The following is a 27136-nucleotide window of genomic DNA, read 5'->3' as shown; positions in this document are numbered from 1 at the left end:
GTTGATAACGTTCTTTTCCTAGAAAATTGCTTTTAATTTATTTTATATCTCTTGTATTTGCTGTTCTGTGTAAATGTTGTATCCCCCAGCAGAATGAATGTAAGCTCTTTTATTCCTTTGTATTGACAGCTTCTAACATGGTGCTGGGAAAACAGTGGGCACTAAATAATACTTGTTGAATTGAATTCAGCAAAATGTGGGAGAAAATGGTGATGGTGGTAGCTAGTAGGCCATAAACATTTGCAAAACGCTTTGCGTGTGTTAACTCCTTGGATCCTTCCACCAACCCTGTGAAGTGGGTGCTCCCATTATCTGTTTTACACAGGAGGAAATGAAGGCCACAGTGAGAGTAGGACACTTGTCCGGAGTCACCCAGCTGGTTAATGGGTATCTGAGGCTGCAGTTACACTCAGCTCTTCCTGATTCCATGCCTGGCACTCTACCAGCAGCCACTCGGTGTCTTCAAGGCAGATGTGGCCCTGGGCTCTTTCCCCAAGGTTCCAAGGCCTTCACAATTTCCCAAAGAAATTCTCATGAGCAGAAGCAAATGATCAGAAAACTCCAGTTCTCCATTGCACTGACCTTCCCAGAAGAAGGGGCCCATGAGGTCAGAGAGCTAGAGATGCCTTTCTGTGCTAAGAGGGGGACAATGAGATAATAGAGAAAGGTCAGGCTCCTGGCCCAGAGGCCCCCAGGGACCCTTCATCTGACCCCAACCCTAGCTCTCCTTCCAGGTCTGGGCAAAGCATTTAGCCTGAAGGTCTCTCCAGTACCGACATGGACATATTATCAGTGCCCAGAGGCCAGGCCCTTAGACAAGCTCTGGAATAGTTTCAGCTGCCCTTGGAGTATGAATCCCCTAAGCAGAGATTCTCAACCTGGGCACCATAAATGTTTAAAAAAAAAAAACAAAAAAAAAAACCTAACATTTTTGGTAGCTATATTTCAATAGAATTCATTCTTTTGCACATATTTTATGCATTTAAAAACTGTCTTGGCTCCTCCCCCCTCCCCACCATGTTTTTCCGGGGGGGAGGGGGTCTCTCTATCTTGGCTCCTCCGTCCCGCGCTCCCCCTCCCCCCCACGGCTCCCTGCAGGTGCGCCAGGTATGCTCCCTCCCGGTTGTTCCTGGTTGCTCGCCGCTGCCATGGGAACCGGGAACGCCAAGCGCGGAGCAGAGAGCCCCGAGTGCCTTCCACGGGTTTCTTTTCTATTATCACTTAATTGGAGACAGAGCCTTCGAATAGGCAGCTCGGGCTGTGGGCCGGAGCCTCTCTCCGACTCTCGCTGGGGAGACTCGCTACTCGCCTGCGGTGACGAACGTCGGGGACGTGGGCGGCCGCCCCTGCATCTCCGGGCGCGCCGATGGCGCGCTCCTGGCCTCGGACACCTGCCCCCGGGGCCGGGCTGGCGGGGCTCCGGAGAGGGCGGAACGCAGCCAGCCGGGCCTCCGCCCTGAGCGGCGACGTGGTAGCCGACGGCTCCACAAGCGGACAAAGTAGCCACGGAGGTCCAGCCGCTGACGGGGGCGGGGAACCGGACCCTTCCCTGAGCCCGGGCCGGGGCGCTGTCCTGGAGAGCCCGGCGCCCTCTTCTCCCGCACAGCGCCGAGTCAGATAGAAGTGAACTGGCAGGGCTGCATCATGCCAGAAGGGCTTTCTTCTGACGCACACAGCTAGCTCCCGCCGCCGAGGGCCTGGGAAACCGCTAGAGCCGAGTTCAAATCCAGCCCCAGATACTCCTACCCGTGTGACTCTGGCCATGTCACCTAACCTCCCTCACCTGTAAAATGTGGATAACACTAGCACCTGCCTCCCAGACTCTCTGTGAGCTTGTTGTCAAACCCCTGGCACACCGCAGCAGCTGTGCAAGTGTTGCTGATTATTTCGGGGGTCTTGGGTCCCAGTCTTTCTTCTGACTCACTACCTTTCTCACCTTGGGCAAGGCCCACCTCGCTGGGCCTCAGTTTCCCGTATCTGCAATCCACAAACGGTTATTAGTATGTGCCCGACACTGACCTGTACCACTATGTTGTCCCTTCTTGCTCTGGATCTCTGATTTAATGAGGCTCTCAAATGTCACAAAAACATGGCAGTTTAACACAAACAAGTGGGGGAAATCAGTTATTTTTAATCTGATATAGACATATTTTCCTATATGAGTAGGAATTCCATCCATATGGATCTTAACCCTTCCTTAACTGAGTAAAAAGGGGTTGAGTGACTAGTCCACTGTTACTGGCTAGAGAGGTCAGGGGTAACATGTGAGCCTGTCTCCCCATTTCTAAGCCTAGGATTCAATCCATTAAGCCCATCACCCTCATACACACCCCTTTATATGCAATATATATTTTAATTACCAGAATCCATTACCGGAATAAAGTATGTGGGGTTTTGGAGGGGGTTGGTTCTGTATTTTAAAACCACACTGACGCCAGATTTCAGTAAAGCAAAGAATCTCAATTTCAATCTACTTCTTTCCATTGAACGATACGACAGTTATATTTGGTTTCGGTCTATGTCCAAAAGAGTCTATAAATTTCTTGGCATCCACTAGTTCCTGAAAATAATGCTGAAAATGCACATGTGCATACACAGGTATGATGGATCTCTGGCAAGATCAGGGTGTTGTCTAATGGAGCGACACTCAACCATTGCCATCATTTTCATCTGGGTTCTTCATGTCAAGAGATACATTTGAAAAATAGCACACTACTGAAGAAATTCAGTTCGCACTGATCACAACGTAGGAACTTATCACATGCTCACAGTGCTCATCTGAATGTGACATCCCATTTTTTAAATATGCAAAGATGACTAAGTTGAGCTGTCTGCACCTACCTTGGGGTGGGGGGAATCTAATGTCACCTTTGGGGGAGTTTAAAAACTGCTTTCAACATTTGGTTTTGTCTTAATGGCAGTAACAAAGAGCATACCTTTATAATTATTATTTAAAATCTTTGTTGAACCCTCATTGCCTGCCTGATATCTGATTCAGCACAGTGAAGATTATAGAATCTTCACATTCTACAATACCTGTGAAATAGATAGGTTTTTTTCAGCCTCAGATACTGGAGAGACTATAGGAGAAGAGAGAAAGGGAATATATCAGAAAGACAGTTTCTGCATCATTTTAAAGAGTTTGGAAGGACTTTCTATGTCGCCCCTCCTCCACCTGAGTAATGAATTTGAATCCAGGGCCTTTAGAGCAAAATCCAATGCTCTTTTCACCATATTAGATGTATACTTTTGAAGAGTTGTCTAGGAACAGGGAGGAAAGTGATTTGCTTGTGACCACAGAATTAGAGGGTGTTGGAAAAAATATATAAATTAAAATATGGTATGTGTATAAGAGGAGAACAAGATTCTATGAGACCAGATTTGGAAGGAATCACTTCCAACTGGGAGAGAGAAGGAGGAAAGGCTCCAAAGAGTAGACGGCATTTGATTTAGGCTCTGAAGGATGAATTGGAGATCAACACAGGCAATGAAAAAGTCACTTAACTATTTTATCTTTTTAAAAAATTAATAGCTCTTAAACTTAATTAGAATTTTTTTAAAATGAGAGAAGGAATAAATTCAGCACAATCTGGATTCAGTTATGGCCTCTGACACGTCCTGGAAAGTCATATAACTTCTTAGAGATGTCTAGCTGAGCTGCTAAAGGAAATATCTTCACCAGAAATTGTCCACATCAAGGAAATCACAGGTCCAGTCCCCTCTTCTTAAATAGTTCAAATTAATTCGTCTCTTTATGCTTATAAAGCATTTTCTATCAGTTAGTTCATTTAATCCCTCTAACAAGTCCTGTGATTTGGGTTGAGTGTCTATACTATTATCTCCACTTCATAAATTACAGAATCATGGCTTTAGAGCTGGGAAAATCTTGAGTTGATCTTAACCATCTTATTTTGCTGATGAGGAAGGTGAAGCTTATAGGAGGAAAAGGACTGGTCCCATACCATCCGGGGAGCAAACTGAAGGGCCAAGATTGGACTCCAAACTCCAGGTTCTTGCCCCTCCATCATACTCTGCCACCCATCTAATGAGCAAGTATTTAAAATGTCTCCAATGTCTAAATCCAGAGCTCTTTTCGCTATTATCATTCCTTTTTATTCCCTCAGAACTTGAAGTCAATAAAAAATAATAATGCTCATTCTGGATGTGTCCCAAATATCCAATCCAACTGGTTTTTTCACTTTGTAGCAGGTTGTTTTGGTGTCTTGCAGACATGACTTAGAGGAAACCTTTGGAAGACTAGAAGGGAGCAGCTAGGCAGATAGAGCACTGACATTGGACTCAGGAGGACCTGAATTCAAATCCCACCTAGATACTTCACACATTATCTGTGTGATCTTGGGCAAGTCACTTAACCCCAATTGCCTTGCCAAAAAAACAAACCATACAAAAAATGAATAGGTTTAAAAAAAAAAAAAAAAAGCCTGGATGAGGCACAGTAGATCTAGGATTAATCTGGGACAACCTGAGATCCCCTTTCATGGCTCATGAGCTCTGCACCATTAAGAATGCTGGAGAACAAGGAAAGAGGAGAGAAGCAGGGGCAAGTCTATATTGGGTTATAATAGATGATCTTCGAGAGAAAGAGCTGATTCATGAATCAAAAAGCCTGACCTCCTTTCCCCTACCACACATACATACATACTTCCCATACATTCTCTTTCAGAGCATCTACTTCACGCAAGCCAAGTAGAAGCCTGCTTTATCACCACGATGAGATGTCACATACTGCTGGTTTCAAGAATGAGAGGGCAATTAGGTACTATGGTAGCAAAGGAACTAAAATGTCAAGAATCCATTTATAACTTTAAAGAGGGCCCAGAACTCCTTTAATTTGTGACAGAAATATAAAAGAATCCCCATTATCGTTTTTTAGTATTTTCTTGCTTTGTATATCTGGACACTTCTAAAAATTGACCTTGGAAGTTTAAGGAGTTTTGGTGGTATTCCCAGGATTGAAGTGTATTATACTAACAGCAAACACTTATAATATTCTGGGGAGACTGGGGAGGCTGGACTTTTGTATCACAGCTCTGTCTCAATTTAAGTAGAAGTAGCAGTGGTAGCAGTGGTAGTAGTAGTAGTAGTGTAGTAGTAGTAGTAGTGTAGTAGTAGTAGTAGCAGTAGTAGTAGTAGTAGTAGTTGTAAATAATAGTACATTTGGAATTTGAACAACATGGCCAGCCCAGTGAATGGATACTGTGGTGTTGGCTGATGGAATCACTTTTTCTGACTACCTTGTGAGCACTTGCCCTGTATGAGTTCGAAGAAAAAGCAATACAAGGTTTCTCTTATGAACTTCAGAATTGATTGTATGAGATGGGAGACATTAGCACAGAACCACCAACACGGCATGCTTGCCACGTGTTTCTTCTTGTATCTCCATCCTGAAGTATGTAGAGGATTGGCCCTTCATTGTGGAAGTTGAGAGCTAGAGTGCTCTGACATTTCTGCTTAGTCTATACTAGCATGGTGCGAGCAAATGCCATATGACTACTATGAGATTAGATTTGGTCCAAACTTGTTCATTTTTGTCATGTTGGCTAAAGTTGCTTCCAGTTTCTTCTTGAAGAAATGCCCGTGGGAAAGAGAATAGAGTGGTTGAGTCTGGACAAGCTTGGACCTGAATCAGTCTTGTTGTTTCAGAATCCTACCCAAGTTTTAGTTTGCTGCTTACAAAATCACTCTGTTTGCAGGAGTGATAGGAAACTGCTGTTGCTGCTGCTGCTGCTACTAAGACACCAATGATATAAACAGAACATATATGTGTATATATAATACATGTATTATATATATGCACACAATGGATATGGATATTCTTAAGTCCATAGATTTGTGTATATATCATTCATAGAGACATATCTGTATCTATATTTATAAATGTAACAGCATTTATATACAATATACATTTCTATATGTAACATAGACTAGTTTTAGAAACAAAGGCTCATGATCAACTATCTGAGATGTTCCTTTGTAACTTAATTGTTGCTTATTGCAACTCTCACAAAAGTTGAAGCCCACAACTAGTTCCTGGTATAATTAAGCTGCTCCTCCCCACCTTTGTCTCTGTAGCCTTAGCTTTTAGCTTAGTCCCTGGCACATGGTAGATGCTTAAAGAAGGCATGTTGATACATGAAGTGATTATGGTTTTCTTCCTCTGCCCATAAAACAAAGGTCATTGCCATGGAGAAAACCTTTAGAAACTTTGCTAAGAGTTGACATCAACCCACTAATCACACTTCTGGTGGTTCAGTAAATTCCAAATCCACCTAATTGTTCCATCAAACAGCTCCTATCCCTCTACTTGGCCACAGTGATATTGTTAGAGATGTTATCAAGTGCCTTGCTGAAATCCAGATAGCCTGTGTCTAGCATTCTGCTGATCTAATAAACCTGTTAAAAAGAAAATGAGGTTAATCTGGCACCATTCTTAATGAGTCCATGATGGCTTCTAGCAATCATCATGTCCCTTTTTGAGTGCTCACAAATAACTTGTTTAATAACTTGTTCCAGAATTTCATCAGGAATCGTTGCTAAACTCTCCAGTCCATAGTTTCTGGAATGCACAGTATTCTTTCTTTTGAAAATCTAGAAGAGGAAGAAGAAGGAAAAGGAGAAGGAGGAGAGAGAGGAGGATGAGGAGGAGAGGGAAAAGGAGAGGGAGGAGGATGAGGAGGAAAAGGGGAATAATGAGGAGGAAGAGGAAAGAAGAAGGAAGAGGAAGAAGAGTAAAGAAGAAGAGGAAGAGAAAAAGAAGAAATGAAGAGTAAGAGGAGGAGGAGGAGAAGAATTCAGATGAAAATTCTATCTTTAGTTTATATGGGGAAAGCAAAACCGAAGAAAACACTACCCAGCTTTTTGATTTGCTGCTTCTACTTAAAAAGAAAGATATAGAGAAAAGGAAAATGCCAAGGGAATAGGTTAATAAGTAATTTGAGACTATTAGCAAAGTTGCTTTTTTACAAAGGAGTACTGCTGACCAATTGTTTGGAACCTTTTAAATTGAGGTTATTACTGCAGGATTCTCAGATCAACAGGAAAACAATCCATTAAGCTGTTAATTCCTAAACATGCTTCTAATGTTTATTAAAGACATAATTGAGGAAGAGGGATAGTGTGCATATTCCAACTATTTTAACATTTAAAAAAAATTTTGGAACAGTACAAGAATAAAAAAAGATAGTTGTTCAACATGAAATCATAGCCTCTCACCAAGAAGATCTGAGGATTTTTAGCAAAGAACAACAGCAGTAACAACAACAACAAAAAATGACAAACCACTTGTCATCAAATTTAAGAAGGAAGGTTTTAATATAACCGGAGCAAATTCCACATACTTGGGCTAGAAAGAAACAAATGTTTAAAGATATAGCTAAGTATAAAATGGACTGAGAAAGAGGCTCAGGCCATGTAAATGTTACCTGACATATCCAGGGTCACACAACTTGCATGCCTTAGAGGTGGAATTCCAACTGAGGTCGTCCAGACTATAAGGCAGTGAATTGATTGACATTGGGGAAAATTAGGAAGAGAGAAGCAGTGGGCTGCCTTTAGAAGGAAAAGCCTTCTTCCCTAGCCAGAAACTAATTATAGTGAACACTTTCCTGTTTCTTCAAGCTCCCTCTTGCTTCCAGACTTTCTCAGACTATAAAGAAAATTAGAAAGCTAGTAGTGTTCTGTATCAGTAGAAATAGTTTGCTCCAGAATAACTGTATAGACATGTATACATATATTGTATTTAACTTATACTTTAACATATTTAACATGTATTGGTCAATCTGCCATCTAGGTGGGGGGAAAGAGGGGGAAAATTGGAACAAAAGATTTTGCAACTGTCAATGTTGAAAAATTACCCATGCATATATCTTGTAAATAAAAAAAAAAAAACTATAATAAAAAAAGAAATAGGTTGCTCCTCTTAAGAGTTCCCTGTCCTAGTGAAATCATAGATCCAACTTTTATCCCCCATCAATGGTGTCACCATTTTTCTATTCACTCAGGATTAAAATCTGAAGACTTTCTTTGAGTCTGACTTTAGTCCATCCTTATATCTAACCTATTCCTGGGAAATAAATATTTACTCCAAAAGAGAGTCACATCATCATCTCAGTCCATGTAACATGCATTACATTTAGGAATCTTCTCCTAGAAAGCATGGTTAGAAGCTCTAGTATTCCAAAACTTATTTCAACATTGAAAATACTCCGAAAATCATAAACAACTGCCAAGTGATTCAGCAGAACCCACAAAGGCATCCATTTTCCTATGGGAATAATAAAAAAAAAAAGTCAAAGCTGTACACTGATTATGCAGCACTAATCAAAAGAGCTTATATAGCTGATTTCTTTTCAAAATAGCTTCAACTACTTTCTCCTCTCCTTTAACCTCTGTTGCAATAATCACAGCTCAGTATCACCATTTATTAATGTCATTGTTGCTGTCAATAATAATAATGATCCCCATTAATATATCATTGGATGGCTGGTCACTTGGGGTGCTGAACTCTACAGTTTCTAACAATGGATCTGCTTTTAGCTCAGTTAAGTTTAGGGAGTTTATTATGGAAAAGAACCTTATCCAGCTCTCTTCATTTTACCTTTGTACATTCAAACAAATGATGTGGCTGGAAAAGATGGTACAGACTAGTAAATATGCTCTGAAGTAGTTGTTGGAGGACATTGGCCAACAAACTTTGCCAGCTTCCTCCTTAATCAATAGGATCTCATCCCATTAAATTGTTAGTGACATGATATATTTGCAGAAAGAATTGAAAGTTTCAGTTGTAGGTTTCAAAGTTTTCTAGTGGCTTCATTAAGGCAGGAATCTTAGTCTCATCTTGCAATCCAAAGATCTTTCTACTTCCTGTCTTCTTGGATCATTTTTAAGAGTTAATCTGTGGTAGAAACTATGGTACTAGATTATGGTTTGGATCCCAGCCAGGGCAGACCATGTGTACAAAGTTCTAAATGCCTTTTGAAAGGTACAGAGTCTCTCTGCTACTCATTTGTGAAGGCATCCCTGCCTCTTGCAGACCTATGAATGCCAAAACTCCCTGGCTTTAATTTTCAGTTCTACTTCTGAAGTACTCACTAAGCCACAAGGTGATAGAAGCAATAATTTACCCAATATACTAATTAATCAACAAACATTTATTAATTCCCTATTATAGGCGGTGGAAATACAAAAATAAAGTAACCCACATCTTCAAGGAGCTCACATATCAGGGGAAGCAATATATAGAAAAAATAGGTAAATATATATTTTGGAAAAGATAATTTTAGAGGAGAAAGTAATGGCAACAAGGGAATGGGAAAAGCTTCAGATTTGTGTCAGATTGTGCTTTGAAGAAAACTTGGAATTCTAAGGCAAAGCTAAATAGGGTAGATATTACAGATATGGAACTTACTTGTACGTATACACAAAAGTAGAAGATGGAGGGCTATGTCCATTTGCCTGGGTCATAAGCCACGTGAAGGGGAGAAATGGATAATAAGGCTAGAAAAGTGGGTTAAGAAGGGTTCTAAATGCCAAAAAGAGGTGGTTGGAGTTTGAACCTAGAGGTAATAGAGAGCCATTGGAATTGATTAAGCAATGAAATGCCAGGTCAGATTTGCACTTTAGAGAAATCACTTTGGTAGCTAACTCTGTAAAGGGTACATTGGAGAGAGCAGAGACAGGATGCAAGGAGATTAATTAGGAACCTGCTATGGTAGTCTGGGCAAAAGGGATGAGGACCTGAATTAGAGCAGAGAATGTGTCAAGGCCAGATGTAGAAGAGACACAAATGCTAAGATTGGCAGTTGATGAGCCCTGTAGGGTTAGAGTGAAAAATCAAAGATGCCTCCGAGGTTTTGACTAGGTCATGACTAGGACAGTGGTAATCCTAATAGAAACAGGGCACTTCAGCAAAAGGATGGAACTGAAGGGGGAAGGATAAGAATTCCGTTTCCATGCTTACCAGAAATCCAGTTTAAAATGTTCAATAGGCAGTTGGTGATGTGGAACTAGAACTCAGGACGGAATATGTAGGTTTGGGAATCATCTCGTAGAGATAATTGGACCCATAGGAGCTAAGAAGGTCACCAAGAAAGTGTGAAAGAAAGAAGACTCAACATAGAGGTCCATTTGCAGGAGCAGACATTATATATGTAGATGACAACCTAGCCTGAGTGGTCCATCAGAAGAACCAGGAGCAGCCCAGAGAAGAAGGGATGAAGAATGAGAAAAGACCTGCAGACAGATGTGTGTCCCACAAGTATTGTCCCCTGCTCCCCAAGTCACTTTTCTAACCAAAGATTGTCAGCTAGGGGATTTTATAGGTTTTATAGATTGTACAAAGGAGTGTGGGGTATCTTCTATCTCTTTGGAGTTTATCTATGTTATTGTGATTTTAGAACAAAGCCAGCCCAAGATCAGAAATGCTATAATGATTAAGGCATGTCCCTTGCCCTGTTTGACTCATATGCAATGTAAAAACCTTAAACTGACTTTAAAGAAAAGGAATATGGTTGACAAAACTAACCATTAGGGTTAAACTCCTATTGTTTTGGTTGGGTCTCAACTGTCCTAGGTGAGACATTACCTGAATTCACAAGAGGTAGAAGTGCACTGGTGGGAGCTGGGGTGGTAAGAATGCTGTACTCCCTTATTTTCAACCTCAGACAACTATAGCTAAAGCTGTTCATCAGAAGCTACTTTGGAAAACTGCCACGCAGGCCTAGGTAGTCCTGGACAGAGATGCTTCTTTCTTCTGAAATGAATAAAGGGTTAAGTGAAAAGGTCTCTATCGCGATCTAAGTTTTATAATTCACAAACACAACATATGTAGCCTTCAGTATATCTGAAATATAAGATGAGACTGTAAAGTAGCATGGCTGACCTTTTTCTCCTATTCGAAGTGGAGTAAATTGTGTTACTTTCAAAACCACACCTTGTACTTAATTCTTTGCATGGCATATTCCTGGGGATGTGATTACATTATTCCATATTCATTTCAACTTGTTTCCACTGAATATAAATTCAGATTTTGTTTTCATGTTATCCAAATGGAATACAGCCTATAGTTAAAAACTACAAATGGGAACAAATGGTCTAAATTGATTCATCCTTAAATCACAGTGATATTTAAATTGTTCTGAGCTAATAAGAGGTATCAAGAACTTTGCTGTGAAAGGCAAATTGAAAGAATTGATGGCAAAGGCACTGGCAAGATGATTTTCATTCATGCTTTTAGATACTGATCCAATAAGTTTTCTATGTAGATTTACATTATGTATGAAGATGACTCTAGGGCCCAATTTTTTTTTTTTAATTTGATGGGATCTTTTTCACTGTGACATCACAATCATTTCCCAATTTACTTCCTCTTTCCAATTCTATCTTGTAATGTGGCAATATTCCATACCCATAATTCACCACTTCTCCAGTGAAAGTGGGGTTAAACATTTTCTTACCTTTTTTCAGAAGTCAAAATGTATCATAATTACATGGTTTACTAATTTATAATTACATTGGCTTCACTTTATTTCTCTTTTCATTTATGTTACTATAGTCACTATGTATATATTTTTTTTCTGAGCTTCCTTATTTCACTATCAGTTCATATGCTCCCTATGTCTCTATGAATTCTCCATATTTGTCATTTCTTATGCTAATATTCCATTTCATTCTTCCCCCCCCTCCCCGAAGGCTGGGGTTAAGTGACTTGCCCAGGGTCACACAGCTAGGAAGTGTTAAGTGTCTGAGACCAGATTTGAACTCGGGTCCTCCTGAATTCAAGGTTGGTGCTCTATCCACTGCGACACCTAACTGCCCCCTATTCCATTTTATTCACAAGCTATAATTTGACATTTGGGGAAGATTATCAGCAAATCACATTTTCATCTGTATGATAAAGGAAGATTTAGTTCTGATCATAAACAATGGGAGGGGGGAAATCTTTCTTGGTACAGTCATTCCTTCGAGAATCAAGTTCATAAGTAGATTTGGATGACATTAAGCAGAAACTGAGAGCCAGCATGGTAGATAGAAAATGCTGGTTTAGGAGCCAGGAAGACCCTGCCTCTGATACTAGGCAAGTCTTAGTCTTTCAATGCTCTAAAACTATTATATAAAAGATGCCATAAGTAGGAGTTTCCTTATCTGTTTTCTATCAATGAAATTCAAAGTTCAGATTCTTTACCAAAGTTTTTGTTCATCCTCCAAGTTCAAAGAAGACCAATGACATCATGAAGTAATATTTTACAAAACCTAATTAGAGCCTCCAAATCTGAACTGTTTTTCAGTAACTGATATTCGTTATAGAGTTTCTCTTCTTTTTCTCTCAAAGCTGATGCCACAGAATAAGAGCTACTCTTAATCATGATTTTGCTTTTAATAACATGATTATAATAGTTATATGTACTAATACAAAAGATAATCAAGACAACATAATTAGATGATCAAAACCTAGGTGTTTATACGAGGGTTTTTGAGCATTTAATTTCATTAACATAGCAATTAATGTAGGTGGCAAAGCAATATATCCCTCCATCTTAACTTTGTTTTACATTTATTATCTAATATTTAATGTGATTTTGTATTTCATTACTACAGCTAATGTGGCCACCATATTTCATATTGTGACTAATAATAAACAAAATTACTTTCTAATTCCTATGATAACTTTGTTCTATACTGTTATAGTATATAATAGTATAGATATTAAATTTGATTCATTTAAATTGGATTCATAATAGTATAGATATTATTAAATTGAATTCATTTCTACAGAATGTCTAATTTTAAAATTGGAAATTTCAGGTGCTAACAATTTAAGATAATAAACAATTATATTAATCCAAAAGTAAAAGCTCCAACTATGAATCTCAATCCCTTTTGACTTTTCTTTTAAAACAAAACTTCTTTAAAAAGTTTCCATTTCAAAAGCTTTCATATTTACTGATGCCCCAAATCATACCACTTTCAGACTTCTGCTCTGGTATATATGTGCCTTACTGTATCATTCACATAATTCACATAATAAAATAATCCAAGGAATTCTCTTGCAGATATGATAGTTATTGATATAGTAATGGCTTAGATTTGTATTGATCTTCATATTATTGAATCTGGTGAAGAAAATGATTTTCATGTCTCTTCCTTTAAAGATTAGACTACAAATCTGGAGGATACAAGGAAGTTTTAAAAAAAAAATTTAATAGTGGAAATTCTTTTCCAACAAGGCCATTTTATCTTAAAAAATGCTTCAAGAGGTATTCTAATGGAAGTGGATATCTTCAACATAAAGAAGATCCAACTCACTTCCAGTTGATCAATGATGGACAGAAATAACTACACCCAGAGAAGGAACACTGGGAAGTGAATGTAAATTGTTAGCACTACTGTCTATCTACCCAGGTTACTTGTACCTTCAGAAGCTAATAATTAATGTGCAACAAGAAAATGGTATTTACACACATATATTGTATCTAGGTTATATTGTAACACATGTAAAATGTATGGGATTACCTGTCATCGGGGGGAGGGAGTAGAGGGAGGGAGGGGATAATTTGAAAAATGAATAAAAAAAAATTAAAATAAAAAATGCTTCAATCCATTTTAGTTAATACATTTTAAACAAAAGAAACAACCCAACCTAATACCAAGTCATTAATTCCCATGGCATTTTCAAACAACCTGATCTGGAAAGAGCTATAGACAATGTGCCACATTTAATGGCAAAAGATTGAAAATAACAAAAAACAGACCTGAGTTATTCTCCTTCACTTCAATAAATGTTAATTTAGAGACAACTAGAACATTAAAATGTAGATACTATTCAGTTAAATACTCTAAGCTAAACCAGGCCTAACAGTATACACCAGATGGCCCTAATTTTTTTGTTGACTGGACCAGGTGGGTTTTCAGAGCTCAAAGGGAAATCAAATATCCATCCACACCAGTGGAGAAATCACTTCTCCACAACAGGAACCCTTCAAGGCCATGGGAGGGAAAATATCTTCCTCCAAAAAGATACTTCAGAACTATGGCCTAGGAGAAGAGTCTGTGCTGTGCTTCAGCTTGTGGTCCAGAAAGGAAGATAATCATGTCTGACCATGGACAGCAGAGGGTGAGGCAGTTGCCCAATAATACTTCATCTCATTCTGAAGGAGGCATCTTGGTTCAGTAGTTAAGGATCTGGCCTTAGACCCACAGAAGCAGACTTGGACCTTAGATGCACACTGTTCTTGTGATTCTAGCAAGTCACTAGTAAGTCAAATCAGTAAACATTTACTAAGCTTGTAATATGCTCCAGGCTTTGTGCTAAGTGCTGGGGACACAAAGAAAGGCAAAAACCAATTCGTGATCTCAATCAGAGCTCACATTCTAATGGGGGAGCAACATGCAAACTTTGTACAAACCAGATGTAGACTGGAGAACATAATCACGGAGGGAAGACATCGGAGTTTCCTCACCTGGGAGGTCCTTACACAAATGAAATCTAGATAACCCGTCCTTATTTCACCATTTAGGTTAACAAATCCCACCCTCAAAAATGGCAAAGATGCTTGAATTTTGTGAAGTAAAAAAAAAAAAAAAAAAAAAAAGGCAAATAAACAGGATGAGTTAATGGTCTGCCAATGTGGATGGAAATTGAGAGCCTGGAAATATCCCTTAAAGTATCTGGCAGAGCTTTTGAGGAATAAAAGATCTCATATATAAATTTTTAAAACAGGAGGCCAAGGACTCAATTATAAGAGATGATTCCAGTTCTATCATGTGGAAGAGTAAAGTCCCAGAATCCTACAAAGTAGAATTCAATAACCCCAAGACATGAGAGACTCATGTGGTGGTAGAGATGAGTGTTTTGGGACAGCCAGATTTAAGTCCCAGAGTAAAGGGAAAAAACAAAAGATAAAACTCATGCCCCCTTTCTCCCAAAGCTTTCAATTTAGTGGGGGCATTTTTGTTGAGTGAATCAATCTTTAATAAATGCCAAAGGGGACAAAAGACATTATACAGAAATTCATTTTACAAAATAGCATGCAGAAATATCTATTCCAAAAAATATATAAACAGAAATATCTGCATTTAAAACTAAGCTTCAAAATCTTACACAAAAGCTTTAAACTTCTCCTTGCATCTCTAAAAAAGTAAAGTTTTAAAAATTCTTTGACAAGAAGCTCTCCTAAGATGCCAGCATAAAGAACATATCCTTGTATTCCCCAAAATGTGTTTGTCATAACTAGAAAGATCAGGGAAAATATTATGTGTTACAGAAGCAAATATTAAATGTTCGAGGCATGTTTCTATAAATTTAATGTCAAATATCTTAGAATAATGTAGACTAAAGTAGGATTAAATATGGTGAGAATTAATGTCCTGATTTTGTATGGTAAATTATAGGTTATTTGTTAACTTTCAAAAGAAATACTTTTATTCCCCATACAACTTATGCAATAACTCACTTGATCTCTTTGGCCCTGAGTTCTGCCTCTGACAAATGAGAGGGTTAGACTTAATGATCTCTAAGATCCCTTACAGCTCTGAGAGACTGATCAAATGTGATAATGTATGTAAATTATCTTGTAACCTTAAAGTGCTATAATGATGATAATAAGACACAATATAATATTTCAAGGTTTTAAAATGCTTTCTTCACAATTGACCTGTCAAGTAAATGGTGCGGCTATTATTTCTCTCTTATAAATGAGCAAACTAAGGCTGAAAAAGGATGATTGACTTATTCCGAAGTTATAGACAACAAGAACAGTGCCACAATTCAAAGCCAGGGCTCTTAATTTCAAATCCAAGACTTTTCATAATACCTTGCTATATGAATGTCAGCTATGCTGCTGCAGCTGTGGATTTCTACCTGGAGGGTAAGTGGGGGGTAGGGGTTAGAGAAAGCAGGGCAATCCTAACTCGGGATTCAACTAAATAAATGTTCATTTGGCATCTAACCTAACATGCTGTGAGAGGCACCTGGGATGCAAAGTCAGAAACAAAACATCCTCTATAATCGAGATGTTGACTTTCTACTGGAAGATACATGTAGCCAGCTAGGTAATATAAACTAATTGCAAGCACTAACAATAGCGGGTGGGGATGGGAAGAGGAAGAGGAAGGACTTAACTCTGGACACAGTACTTGAACTATGAAGTTAGGGACTTGAAGAGGGAAAGGTTTGATGACAATTTGTTCTAGGAACGGGAGATGACCAAGCAAAGGCATGAGAATTGTAAAAGGAATAGTGAATTTGAGAAAGAACTAACACACCAGCTAAGTTGGAATAAAGATGGATGAAGGTAAATACTATGAAATGTCTAGATTGGTAAGTGGGAGCTGGGCTGTGAAAGTCTTAAATGCCAAGCTGATATTTATGGGTTTTAAATGTCAAGACAGATATTTATCCTGGAGACACTTTTACTAGCTTTGATGCTGGGCAAATCACTTAACCCTGTTTGCCTCAGTTCCTCATCTGTAAAAATGAACTGGAGAAGTATCTTTTTCGAGAAAACTCCAAATCACAGAGAGTTGCACACCACTGAAATGACTCCACAATAGAAAACCACTGAATGTTTGGATAGGGAAAGTGACATGGTGAAACTTGTTTTAGGAATAGTAATTTGGCACTTCTGTGGAGAAGCATGCTGGGAAAGGGGAGAAACTAAATGTCAGCATACTACTAAAGAGGCTTTTGCAGGCGAGGTGAGTAGGGAAAGACTAGGGAAAGGAGAAGATGGATGTGGTTAAATGGACACGATTTGGTAAATTCTTGAATTTAGGAGATAAAGGGGAGGAAGGAGTCAAGAATGACTTTGAGGTTGCAAATCAGAATGCCTACAAAAGAAAGTGAAATATGGAAGAGAGATGAGAGATGAGGGGAAAGGTCTATTAGTGGATGTTATGTATCAATGAGACAGCTTGGTGAAGATGCTGGCTAGCAAAGTAGCACAGGAATTGACAGAAATTAGAGCAGGAAGTAGAGATATGGGAATCATATATATATGAAGGTTATAGCTCAAAGGAACTGATCAAGAGAGAAAATAGAGACAAGATTGTAGTGTTCTGTTTCTCTAAATTGTAATCGTTTTCTTGGAGGCAGGTTTCTTGAGGAAAGAAAGCAGCCTTAGTTTCAGTTCAGTTTAATAATTCCAAATCCAGCCAGAAGTTAAAGTCCTTTACTGTCTCTTTCCAAACCTTATCTCCTTCACTTGGGGCTCGACTAGTTTTCTGGAGGCCTTCCTCTCTCCTTGATTCCCAGAGAGCTCTTGTCTGAATCCAAAGGTTTGTCCTTCAGCCTCCAGCCTCTCGTCCTCCCAATGTCTCCAGCCAGCATAAACGTGGAAGTTGGAATGATTGTTGACTCCGCCTCCGAGAGTGGGACTGTGGGTTTCCCAGAAGTCAATCCTAGTTGTGAATCTCCCAAAGTCCTCTCCTCCGAAGTCCCCTGAAGTTCTCCCAGGAAGTCCTCTCCTTGACTTAATTCTGGCTCTGAATCTCTTCCCAGAGAGTGGGCTTTTATATGCTCTCTAAAGGTGAGTCTAATGTGTGGACCAATGAGCAAACTCCTTTAAAGGTGTGAACTAAGTGCATAAGTACCTTGTAAGAATCCTAACACAAGATGGCTAGAATATGGCATTGAGAGGCATCTATAGACAACATGGGTGGGGGAACCAGTGAGAGGTAGGAAATCCCAGAGAGACCCCAGAGCAAGAACTCTTCCCATCTCCCACAGGAGATGCTCCAATTGCCAAATAAGAAACACTTGCAGCAGGGGGAAGAGCTAAGTTAGTATCACAGTAATAATGACGATATAATTATGGATCCCAACACCAAATTTAAGAGTTTCTAGACTGAATTTTGGCACCTCAGGAAGAGATCACTGTTTCAAAAAACAAAAACAAAAACAAAACCCTTTTAAGGTTTTTTTTTTTCCCTTCAACTTATTTTCTTTTTCTTTTTTTGAGGCTGGGATTAAGTGACTTGCCCAGGGTCACACAGCTAGGAAGTATTAAGTGTCTGAGATCACATTTGAACTCAGGTCCTCCTGAATTCAAGGCTGGTGCTCTATCCACTGCGCCACCTAGCTGCCCCTCCTTCAACTTATTTTCACAGAAATTATGAATATAGAGTTAATATTTGCTCAGTGCACAAGTAGCCCATTATAACCTATTATTCTTAGAAATAACTGAATCTTGGGAAACTTGAGGAAAAAAAAAAGTTTGAGTGGAAGGAAAGATAATCAATGGAGTAAACATTCATTAAGCTCCTACTGTACAAAGCACCTTGGTACCAGGTGGGATAGCGGAAAATACAAAATTTAGATAAGAAACAATTCCTGCCTTCATGGAGTTTATAGTCTAATTAGGGTTCAGGCATATGCACATAAAACCCCCATGGGACCTGGTTAACATATTGGATGCCAGCAGAGTTTCTAGGGGGAGATCTGAGGGAAAACTCACTGACAGGACAATCCTCAAGACTTCCTGAGAGGCTCAGCTACGGAACTGAATTTTAGGGAATGAACAGATTTCACTGAGGAGAGGATTAGCTTCTGGAGGGAGGCGTTCCAAGTATGGGTTTAATGCACTTTCAGAATGGAGGCTGGGAGGGGAAGAGGTTTAAGACTGGAAAAGTAGGAAGAGGCTCACACAGTGGGCTAGAAACCTGAGTTAATAGGCAATAGTAACTCATTGATTGGTTCTGAACTGAGGGTAATACGAGCAGACCTGTGTATAAAAAGCAACCTGGCAGAAGTGGGAAGCATCGAAGGGAGAGTAGGAAAGACCTCTTTTAGGAGGCCAGGCATCTGCCTGAAGTGCCAACGAGGCTTTGGATGGGGGATGGGCAGTCCGCCGGATAAATGAAGAAAAGGTAGAATGGGTAGGAATCGGCCATTGTTTTTGAGCAATGAGGGCCAGGGAAAAGTTCATCAGGACAACCAGGTTGGGAGCATGATTGTGACACTGACAGATTTTTAAATCCTTGAACAGAAAAGCAGGTTTGGGGGAGATGCTGAGTTCATTTTTTTGACCCTGCTGACGTGGAGCTGCTTGGGGGATGGCCAGGGACAGACAGAATCCTGCAGCTGGAAACGTGGACGTGGACTTCCAGAGCCCAGGGCTGGAGAAACGGGTTTGGGAACCGTCCCCGTGGTGGAGATGGGGGGGGGCAGAGGGAGTGACTGAGAGGTTCCAGCCCATGGGAATAATCCGCAATGGGGGAAGCGTTGAGGGGAGAGCAGCGGGCAGAGGAACAAGAGAATGGAGCGCTGGAGAAACGGAGTCAGAGAATTCATGCAAGAGAACGTCGGGTTCCGGGGCTCCCATCTTGCTGGCAGGCTCCGGGTTTATTAGGCAGGAAGAATGAGAACCCAGAGAATCAACTCTTAACGACCGGGTACAAAAGACACCCTAACAACGCGCATTCATACGATGCACTCTCCCTCTTTCCCACGGTCTAGTCCCCTTTTTGCCGAGGCTAAAGGGGATGCCCGGCGGGTCCCGCCTCAGACTCCGGCGGCGTTGGGGTCCCTTCTGGCCTCCCCCGACACTCGCTCCCCGGCCGCGGGGGTCATTGCTTCGACTTTCAAATAGGACCGGGAAGAGCACGCACCCAAAAGGCTGCAAAAAGACCCGCATTTTAACCGAAGCCAAACAACAGCCAAAGATCAAAGTTGATTTTAAAACTCCAGCTGATGCAAAGAAATGCAGATGTCACTCTTCCGGGCAGATCCGGGATCTCCGACTCCCCTCACACTTTCAATGGACGCAGCTTCCCCGGGGCTAAACCCCCAAACCTGGCCAAAGGGGACCGCGGTGGCCCCCGCTGGAGGCCAGGAACGCCCGCCAGTCCAGGACACCCGGGAGGAGACGGGCCCGGCGGTCCTCCAGAAGCCAGGTTTCAAATCTGGCGGTGGCCGTGCCCGTGTTTCAGCCGCTGCCTCCCGGGGCCTCAGTGGGCGGCAGGCCCCGCTCGGCCCTCGGCCGGCCACTTCCGGGGTTCCACCACGTGTCCCGGAGAGTTCAGTGGATGTTCGCAATTTTAGCTCCTCTGGGACTCGTTTCCCCATCAGTAAAATTCGGGGAGGAGCGTCCGAAAGCGCAGTGGGTAGCTTTGGAACACAGGGCCTGGACCCCAAACCTAACTCTTTGAGGTGCAGCCCCCCCCCTTCGGGCCTCAGTTTCTCCCTTCTGGAAAATGGGTGGGGAGTGGGGTAGACGACCCACTAGAGAAAGCGCGCCGAGTGTGCAAACCTTAGGAGCCGCATAAATACCGACTAAGAAGACCGCCCACGGGCGACCCTCGCCGATTCTTTTCGGAGCTCTAGGGGTTTGGGGCGAGGGAGAGCCTAGTGCGGGGTCACACTCGCCGAGTTCTCCAGGGTGCAAGGGATGTGTGTATATATGTGTATGTGGGGGGTTCCCTCGGGTTTCCCGGGGCCAGCGAGGGAGCCCGGCAACCCTCGGGAACGGCGCGCGCGCGCTCGCGGGCGGGGGAAGGGCAGGTTGCGCGCGCCGCCGGGAGCCGCCCCGCCCCCCTCGGCACGTGGGCAGGGGAAGCCGTCGTTAGCAGGACCCACGCGCTCCCTACCGGCGAGCACTCCACGCCTGCGCAGTTTCCCCACACTTCCCCTCCCCTCTCCATCGCGTGGTGCCGAAGGCGGGCCGCACGAAGTGGGTTAAATGTCACGCCGCCGGGCGCGTCCGGCCCTTCCCCAGGGCCTTCCTACTGCGGAGGTTCAGCGCCTCCGCGCCTCATGGCACTCGCTCCCGGCTAGGGCAGTAGCAGAGCGGCAGCCACCGAGCTTCCGTCTTCCCAGACGAACCCACGTGCGAAGCTGCGTCTTTCTAATGACAATGAGAGCGTAACCGCGCAGTTCGGGACGACGAAGGCGGCGGGAGCGATCTGCAGCCCCGCCCCCCGCCTCCTCGGAGGGATCCCTTCCCCATTGGCCACGGCGGCGGGCTAGTGTCCGCCCCGTGACGGACCTGTCGTTCTCTGACAGGCGGAGGGGCGAATTCCTGTCGGGGCGCGGGGCGGGGCTTGTGCTGCTCGCGTTCCGCCCCCACCCCGGCGGGAGGGGTTTAGCGCGTGCGTGGGAAGGGGGGGTTGTCCTTGCGGCCGGGTGCGCGCCTCCACTTCCTCGTCCCGGAGCTGCCGGCACGGTCACGCTCGCTCCCGCAGTGGCTCCGGCACAGCTCGGCTCGGCTGCCCGGAGCCTCCCGGGGGCCGCGCGCGCGCCCTCGCGCCGGAGCCCCGCCCCCTCGGCCTCGCTGCCGGCCTTCCCCTTCCTCTCGGGCGGCCCCGCCCAGCGAGCGCCCCACACACCAGGCGGCGGCGGCGGCTCCGGCGGCGGCGGCGGCTGCGAGCGAGACCCGCCGCCGGGCGACAACATGGCGGAGCCCTCGGCGCTGGAGAGCAAGCCCAAGGCGGCGGCGGGCGGCGGCGGCGGCGGGCGGGCCGGTTCCAAGGCGGGCGCGCCGGGGCCGGGCCCCGCGCCGCTGGCGGGCGGGCTGTCGCAGCCGGCCGGCTGGCAGTCACTGCTCTCCTTCACCATCCTCTTCCTGGCCTGGCTGGCCGGCTTCAGCTCGCGCCTCTTCGCCGTCATCCGCTTCGAGAGCATCATCCACGAGTTCGACCCCTGGTGAGCGCGCGGGCGGGGGCGCGGGCGGGGGCGGGGGCCTGCCGCAGAGGAGGACGACCCCGAGGCTCCGAGAGGTCCCCGCGAGCCCGGGCGCCCGCCCTTCCCCCGCCTCTAACTTCGGCTGCCCCGGGGCGGGGGAGGAGGAGGAGAAGGGTCCGGAGCCCGGGGCAGGCCCCCTGCTGGGCGACTTGCGGGGGGGGGGGGGGAGCGAGAGTGCCTCCGGGTGTGCGGGGGAGAGGGGAGGGGAAAGTGACGACCCTGAAAGTGACCAGGCCCCCAGCGAGGCTCGGTGCGGTGCGTGCATGAAAGCCCGGCCCGCGCTGCCCTCCGGACGCGGACCTGGGCGGCTGAGTCCGGCAGGGGCTAAAACCGGTCCGCAGTTGCTCGGACCTCCCGAAGTCGGGGGTCCGGCGAGCCCGGCTGCCGCGGCGGGGGCGCACCTGTTGTGCTCCCCCCGACCCGGCGCTCGGAAGGTGGGGAGGGGTGCAGAGCGCGCCCGGCCCCCGCCAGGGCTGGGGGACCCCCTCAGCGGCCGACCGGCGCGGGCTAGGGTCACTAACGGCCCCCGGACTTGGGCTTCTTCCCCCGGCTTCGGGCGGGGACCCCCAAAAGCCTCGGGGCATGTGCGGCGGGGCTCCCCTCGGCGCGAGGATAAGTTTGCCTTTGGGAGTCTGCTTTGAGTTGATTTATCTCCTTTGTCTTCGTGTGTTTTTTACCCTTTCTGTAGGTTTTAGCCTTAAATGTAGGAAGAATGCCATGAGCAGCCGGCGTTCGAGCTTCAGTTTGCTAGTTTTGTTAATATGTGGAAATGCTCGTTTGTACATTCCTTTCTTTCCGGCGCTGACCGGGCTGGTGTGTTTGATGCTGAGTGCGTGTTTATGGATTCTAAATGCAGCGTGCATATTGTTTTTCCGTTTTTTTATTTGACTTAGAGTTGTGGTTTTCAATTATTGATAGTGACAGAAAAGTAGCTGGTGGAGAAAATATCTTCAGTACTTGCTGAACACTTACATTTAATTGCCCGACCAGTTTAGCAGCACTCCTTTGTATCGATTTTTATCTGGGGAAATTCTTATTACTTATTTGGAGATGATTGTCAATAAAAATTCACGAGCACTTACATTTTGCATAAGACTTACATAGGTTTATTAAAGTCTCATTTTGACCCTCTCGAGTATTTGCTGTTATTAATTCATCTCCACTTTGCAAAATGAGTTTATTTCGCCCATAGTTGGCGCCCAAACCACCTCTGTGACCTCTCTGACCCGACGCACCCCATTGTCCCCATTCGGGGCAGTTTGACAAGTTCTCCGGAAGTTGCTAGTGTAAGAGTGTCTGTGGATGCTCTTCGGACCTGAGGGGGGGGGGGGGGAGAAGAACTTCCTCTGGGCCCTTCCCTCCCCACCCCCACAGCTGTTGGGGGGGGCACACTCCAGGTTCTTTGAGAGTTTGCTTAGCTTTCAAGATTCTTGGCAGCCCAGTCACTATGTATGACATTTATTTCTGTGAAAAAATGAAAGCCGATTTTTTTTTTATTCAAGAAGGAAATTTTTGAAACTGGTTGGGGCTTCCTCTTATAGGTGAAGCATCAGGATGCCTTTGGTCTGCTTCTGGGCCCCCTGAATTGAGTCCCAACAAGAATTGGAATTGGGGATCACTGGGAGTGTATAGCTGATTGCTGGAGGAGGGATTGGGGACTGAAGTCACTGGCCCTGAAGACATTTCTGGAAGGCTTTTTTTGGGGGGGGAAGCTGAGGTTATAGCCCTCTCTTCTCTGACTGGTCCAGCCTCTTAGGGGGAGTGGTTTAGGCAGCTTCAGCGGTGCCAGGGCCTGCTCTTGGGGGGGGGGGGTACTAAAACAGATCCCAGCAGGTTCTGTCAGAGTCCAACCCAGGGCGTTATTGTAGCTACCAAAGGGCCCCCCTGACATCCAGAAAGTGAAGATCCCCCCTTAGAGCGAGAGGTCCTGGGGTACAGGCGAGAATGTGCCCATGCGTTGTCAGTCTCCTGGAATTTGAGCACGTTAAAAATCTTCAGTGGAAATGTAAGGAAATATTTCAATATTAAGATGTAACTAATTGTATAAATTATACTTCTTGATATTCTCAATAAGCATTAGGTGCCTGCTGTGTGCAAGATGCTCCATTCTGAAAAAGTTTCTTTTCTCCTGGGTGATGATTTGGGTGAGGGAGAGAGCATGTTAGCCCCTCCGGGCTTCAGGCGGGACTTCCTGCAGGAGCGTGCACCCATCTGCTCATTGTAACAGGGGTCAGAATCCAGAGACTTAGGGGGAAAGCTGGGCCCACTGGGAGGCCTCGTGGGTTCATCTCCTTTGTTCTTGGGCAGTCCCTTCAAATGGTTTAATACGTGAGAGTTTGGGTAAAAAAAAGCAACATGGCCAGTCTCAGTTGTGAGTGCCTTGTTCTCTCTACCAAGTTGCTAGATCTAACCGAGTCCTAAATGAGGTGATTTAGGAATCTGGTTTCCCCAAAGAGCTCAAGCTTTGTTTTTAAAGTGTGACTTGGTGTTGGCTATGTTACATTGAGCCAACAGAGTTAGAGCAGTTCGGTCAATAATTTAGGCAAAAGTCAGATTTATTATTTTTTTAATGGAGAAAATCAGATTATGCCTTTACAAAATCCATGAATTTTTAATCTCGAATTATAAAATTGGAAGTTCTCCGAATTATATTAAAAGCCTGTTGATAAGCCTTATACCCACCCCCACCCCACTGTGACTTTTTTTGATTAGCTTGTGTTTTTCTCTAAGAAGGTATTAGAGACCTCAGACAAATCACTTCCTTCAGTAGACACAGAGCCTGAGGTGTCCCTTGAGCCTCCGAGGGGCCTGGTTGATCTGTTATGGGTCATACTGGAAATTGATGGCAGACCGACCTCTTGGGACTAGACTTAGGCCTCCTGGCTTTCGGACTGTTGCATTCAGGATTAGTGTTGCTGTTTGTCAGGAGAGCAGAGTGGATCTAATCAGCAAGCAGTTATTTTACAAGGACACAAGGAATTTATTTTCCGGGATAGGCAGGAGGGAGCAAACACGTACATAGGCAGGTATGTACGCAGAGATGGGGAGTAATCTCTGAGGGAAAAGCCCCTGCTGCTGCGAGGAGGAAGGGACTATGGCTTCCTACCGGAGATGGGATTTAAGCTGAGTCTTGTAGAAAGCCCTGAAAGCTCAAGGGTAAGAGGAGGAAAAGTAGTACCTTTCAAGAATAAGAGCCAGCCAGAACAGAGAGGCTGGGAGATGGGAAAGAGTGTTGCATTAGAGGAACAGCAAATGGGCTAGGGGGAAGTCTGGGAGAGTAGCAAGGAACAGGGGAGGAAAAATTGTATAAATCAGACACATTACTTCAGCTGGGAATAGTAATAAATATGCAAATAGGTTATTTCCCCCCCTCACCTTTGTAGGTTTTATTTAGTAATATTTTCCTCTAATTATATGTAAAAACCATTTTTAACATTTGTTTATTTAAATTTTGAGTTCCAATTTCTCTCTCCCTTCCTTTTACCTCACTGAGACTGTGCATTTTAATATAGGTTATACATGTATAATCATATAAAGCATTTCTATATTGGCCATTTTGTGGAAGAAAAACTCATTCCTCCCACCCAACAAAAAAACTCCCAAAAAAGTGAAAAATAGTATGCCTAGTTCTTATTCAGACTCTTACCAGTTATTTTTCTGGAGGTAATAGATAGCATTTTTCATCATGATTTCTTTGAGATTGTCTTGGATCATTGTATTACCCAGAATCACTAAGTCATTCACAACCATTCATCTTGTAATACTGCTGTTACTGTGTACAATGTTTTCCTGGTTCTGTTTACTTCATCATGCATCATTTCCCAAAGTCTTTATTGGATTTTCTGAAATCATCCTGCTCATTCTTTCTTAAAACACAATAATAATTCCATTACAATTATATACAACAGCTTGTTCAGCCATTCCCCAAGTATTGGGCATCCCCTCAATTTCTAATTCTTTACCACCACAAAAAAGAGCTGCTTTAAATCCCCTTGCACAAACATCCCCCTTTTAAAAAACAATCTTAGGATACAGACAAGTAGTAGTGTTGATGAATTAAATGATTTGCATCGTTTTATAGTCCTTTGAACAAAGATGCTTTCTAGAATCGTTAAATCACTCCACCAACAGTGCATTAATATCCCAATTTTCCCACATCCGCTCGTTTTCTTTTTGTGTTATATTTTATATTTCACAGCTTTTTATTTATAATGTTATATCAACTTAGTTCTACTTACTTTACTCCCTACTTTATCCCAGTTAATCTGAAACATCCTTTTTTCATTTCTTATTCCACAGTTGCGTTCATGTGCCATAATTTGTTCAGTTATTCAACAGTTGATAGGTTTGATTTTCAGTTGTTTGCTAACAAAAAGAATTGCCACAAATATTTTTTGCAAATATGAGTCTTTGACCCCTTTTTTTGAATCTTTTGGGGCATAGATCTTGTAGTAGTATCTCTGGGTCAAAGTATACACAATTAAATGTTTATAATTTGAAATTGTTTCCTAGAATGGTAGGCCAATTCACAGCTTTATCAGCATTGCATTAGGGTGGCTATTTTGCCATGGCCCCACTAATAATTTGTGATTTTCCTTTTTAACTAAAAATTTGATGAGTATAAGATGAAACCTCAAAATTGCTTTTATTTGCATTTCTCTAATTACTAGGGAATTTCTTTTTTCCTATAATTATTAAGTTGAAGTTCTTCCTTTGAGACCTTGTCGTTCGTAACCTTTGACCATGTATCCATTGAGGAACAGCTCTGAGAAATTTAACAGTTCCTTAATGTGAAACTTGGCAGAGAACCTTGAAAAGATTCTTTCTCTCCCCTCCCCCCAATTCCCTGTAAATTTAACTACATTACTTTTATTTATTTAAAACTTTAAAATTTTGTATAATCAAAATGATCTATTTTCTGAGCATTCTCTTTGTCTTTTGGTTATGGATTCCTCTCCTATCCATAAAATGAGAAAAATATTTTCTTTAGTTAATTTGTTTCCCTTTTATCTCTTGTGATCTCTGTGTAATGATCTTTTATCTCATATCTCCAAATGGAGGAGTCAAAGACAGGCAGAGAATGTGCTTGTTTTATATTGTGAGGTATTGCTCTGTATCTGATTTCTGCCATGTTGCTGTCCAGTTTTCCGAGCAGCTTTTGTCACATTGTCTGACTGTGTCCCAGTAGCTGCAAGCTTTGAGATGATCAGTAATTTGTGTTGTGTCCCTAATCTGCTTCACTGATTGATCTCTGTTTATTAACCAGTACCCAATAGCTTTTTATGATTGCTAATTTTTGTATAGCATAATATAGTTGGAGATCTATGCTTGCTTTTGTGCCTCCAAACTCCCATTATTTCCTTTGAGATTTTTAGCCTTTTGATATTACAAAAAAAAATTTTTTTTAATTTTCTAATTCTCAGTAATCCTTTGGCAGTTTGA

The 27136-nt window shown here is 43.0% G+C and overlaps 1 protein-coding gene across 3 annotated transcripts in view; it reads left to right on the top strand.

Moving 5' to 3' along the window:
• The first annotated feature begins 18764 nt into the window (after nt 1-18764).
• The window catches only part of STT3B (STT3 oligosaccharyltransferase complex catalytic subunit B), an 82792-nt gene continuing 74420 nt past the window's right edge, over nt 18765-27136 (top strand). Inside the window, exon 1 of one of the 3 annotated variants that reach the window (XM_074267277.1) lies at nt 18765-18891. Coding sequence is in view for 2 of the 3 variants with exons in the window: in XM_074267275.1 (XP_074123376.1) it covers nt 19773-20164 (392 nt within the window). In the remaining variant the exon portion in view is untranslated. Of the gene's footprint in view, nt 18892-19757; nt 20165-21358; nt 21656-27136 lie in introns of those variants that run through there. The other 2 variants (XM_074267275.1, XM_074267276.1) reach the window with 2 other exon arrangements.

The sequence above is a fragment of the Sminthopsis crassicaudata genome, chromosome 5 (assembly GCF_048593235.1).
Source record: "Sminthopsis crassicaudata isolate SCR6 chromosome 5, ASM4859323v1, whole genome shotgun sequence".
In the NCBI taxonomy this organism is placed as follows: domain Eukaryota; kingdom Metazoa; phylum Chordata; class Mammalia; order Dasyuromorphia; family Dasyuridae; genus Sminthopsis; species Sminthopsis crassicaudata.
This window is presented reverse-complemented; position numbering and strand designations above follow the sequence as displayed.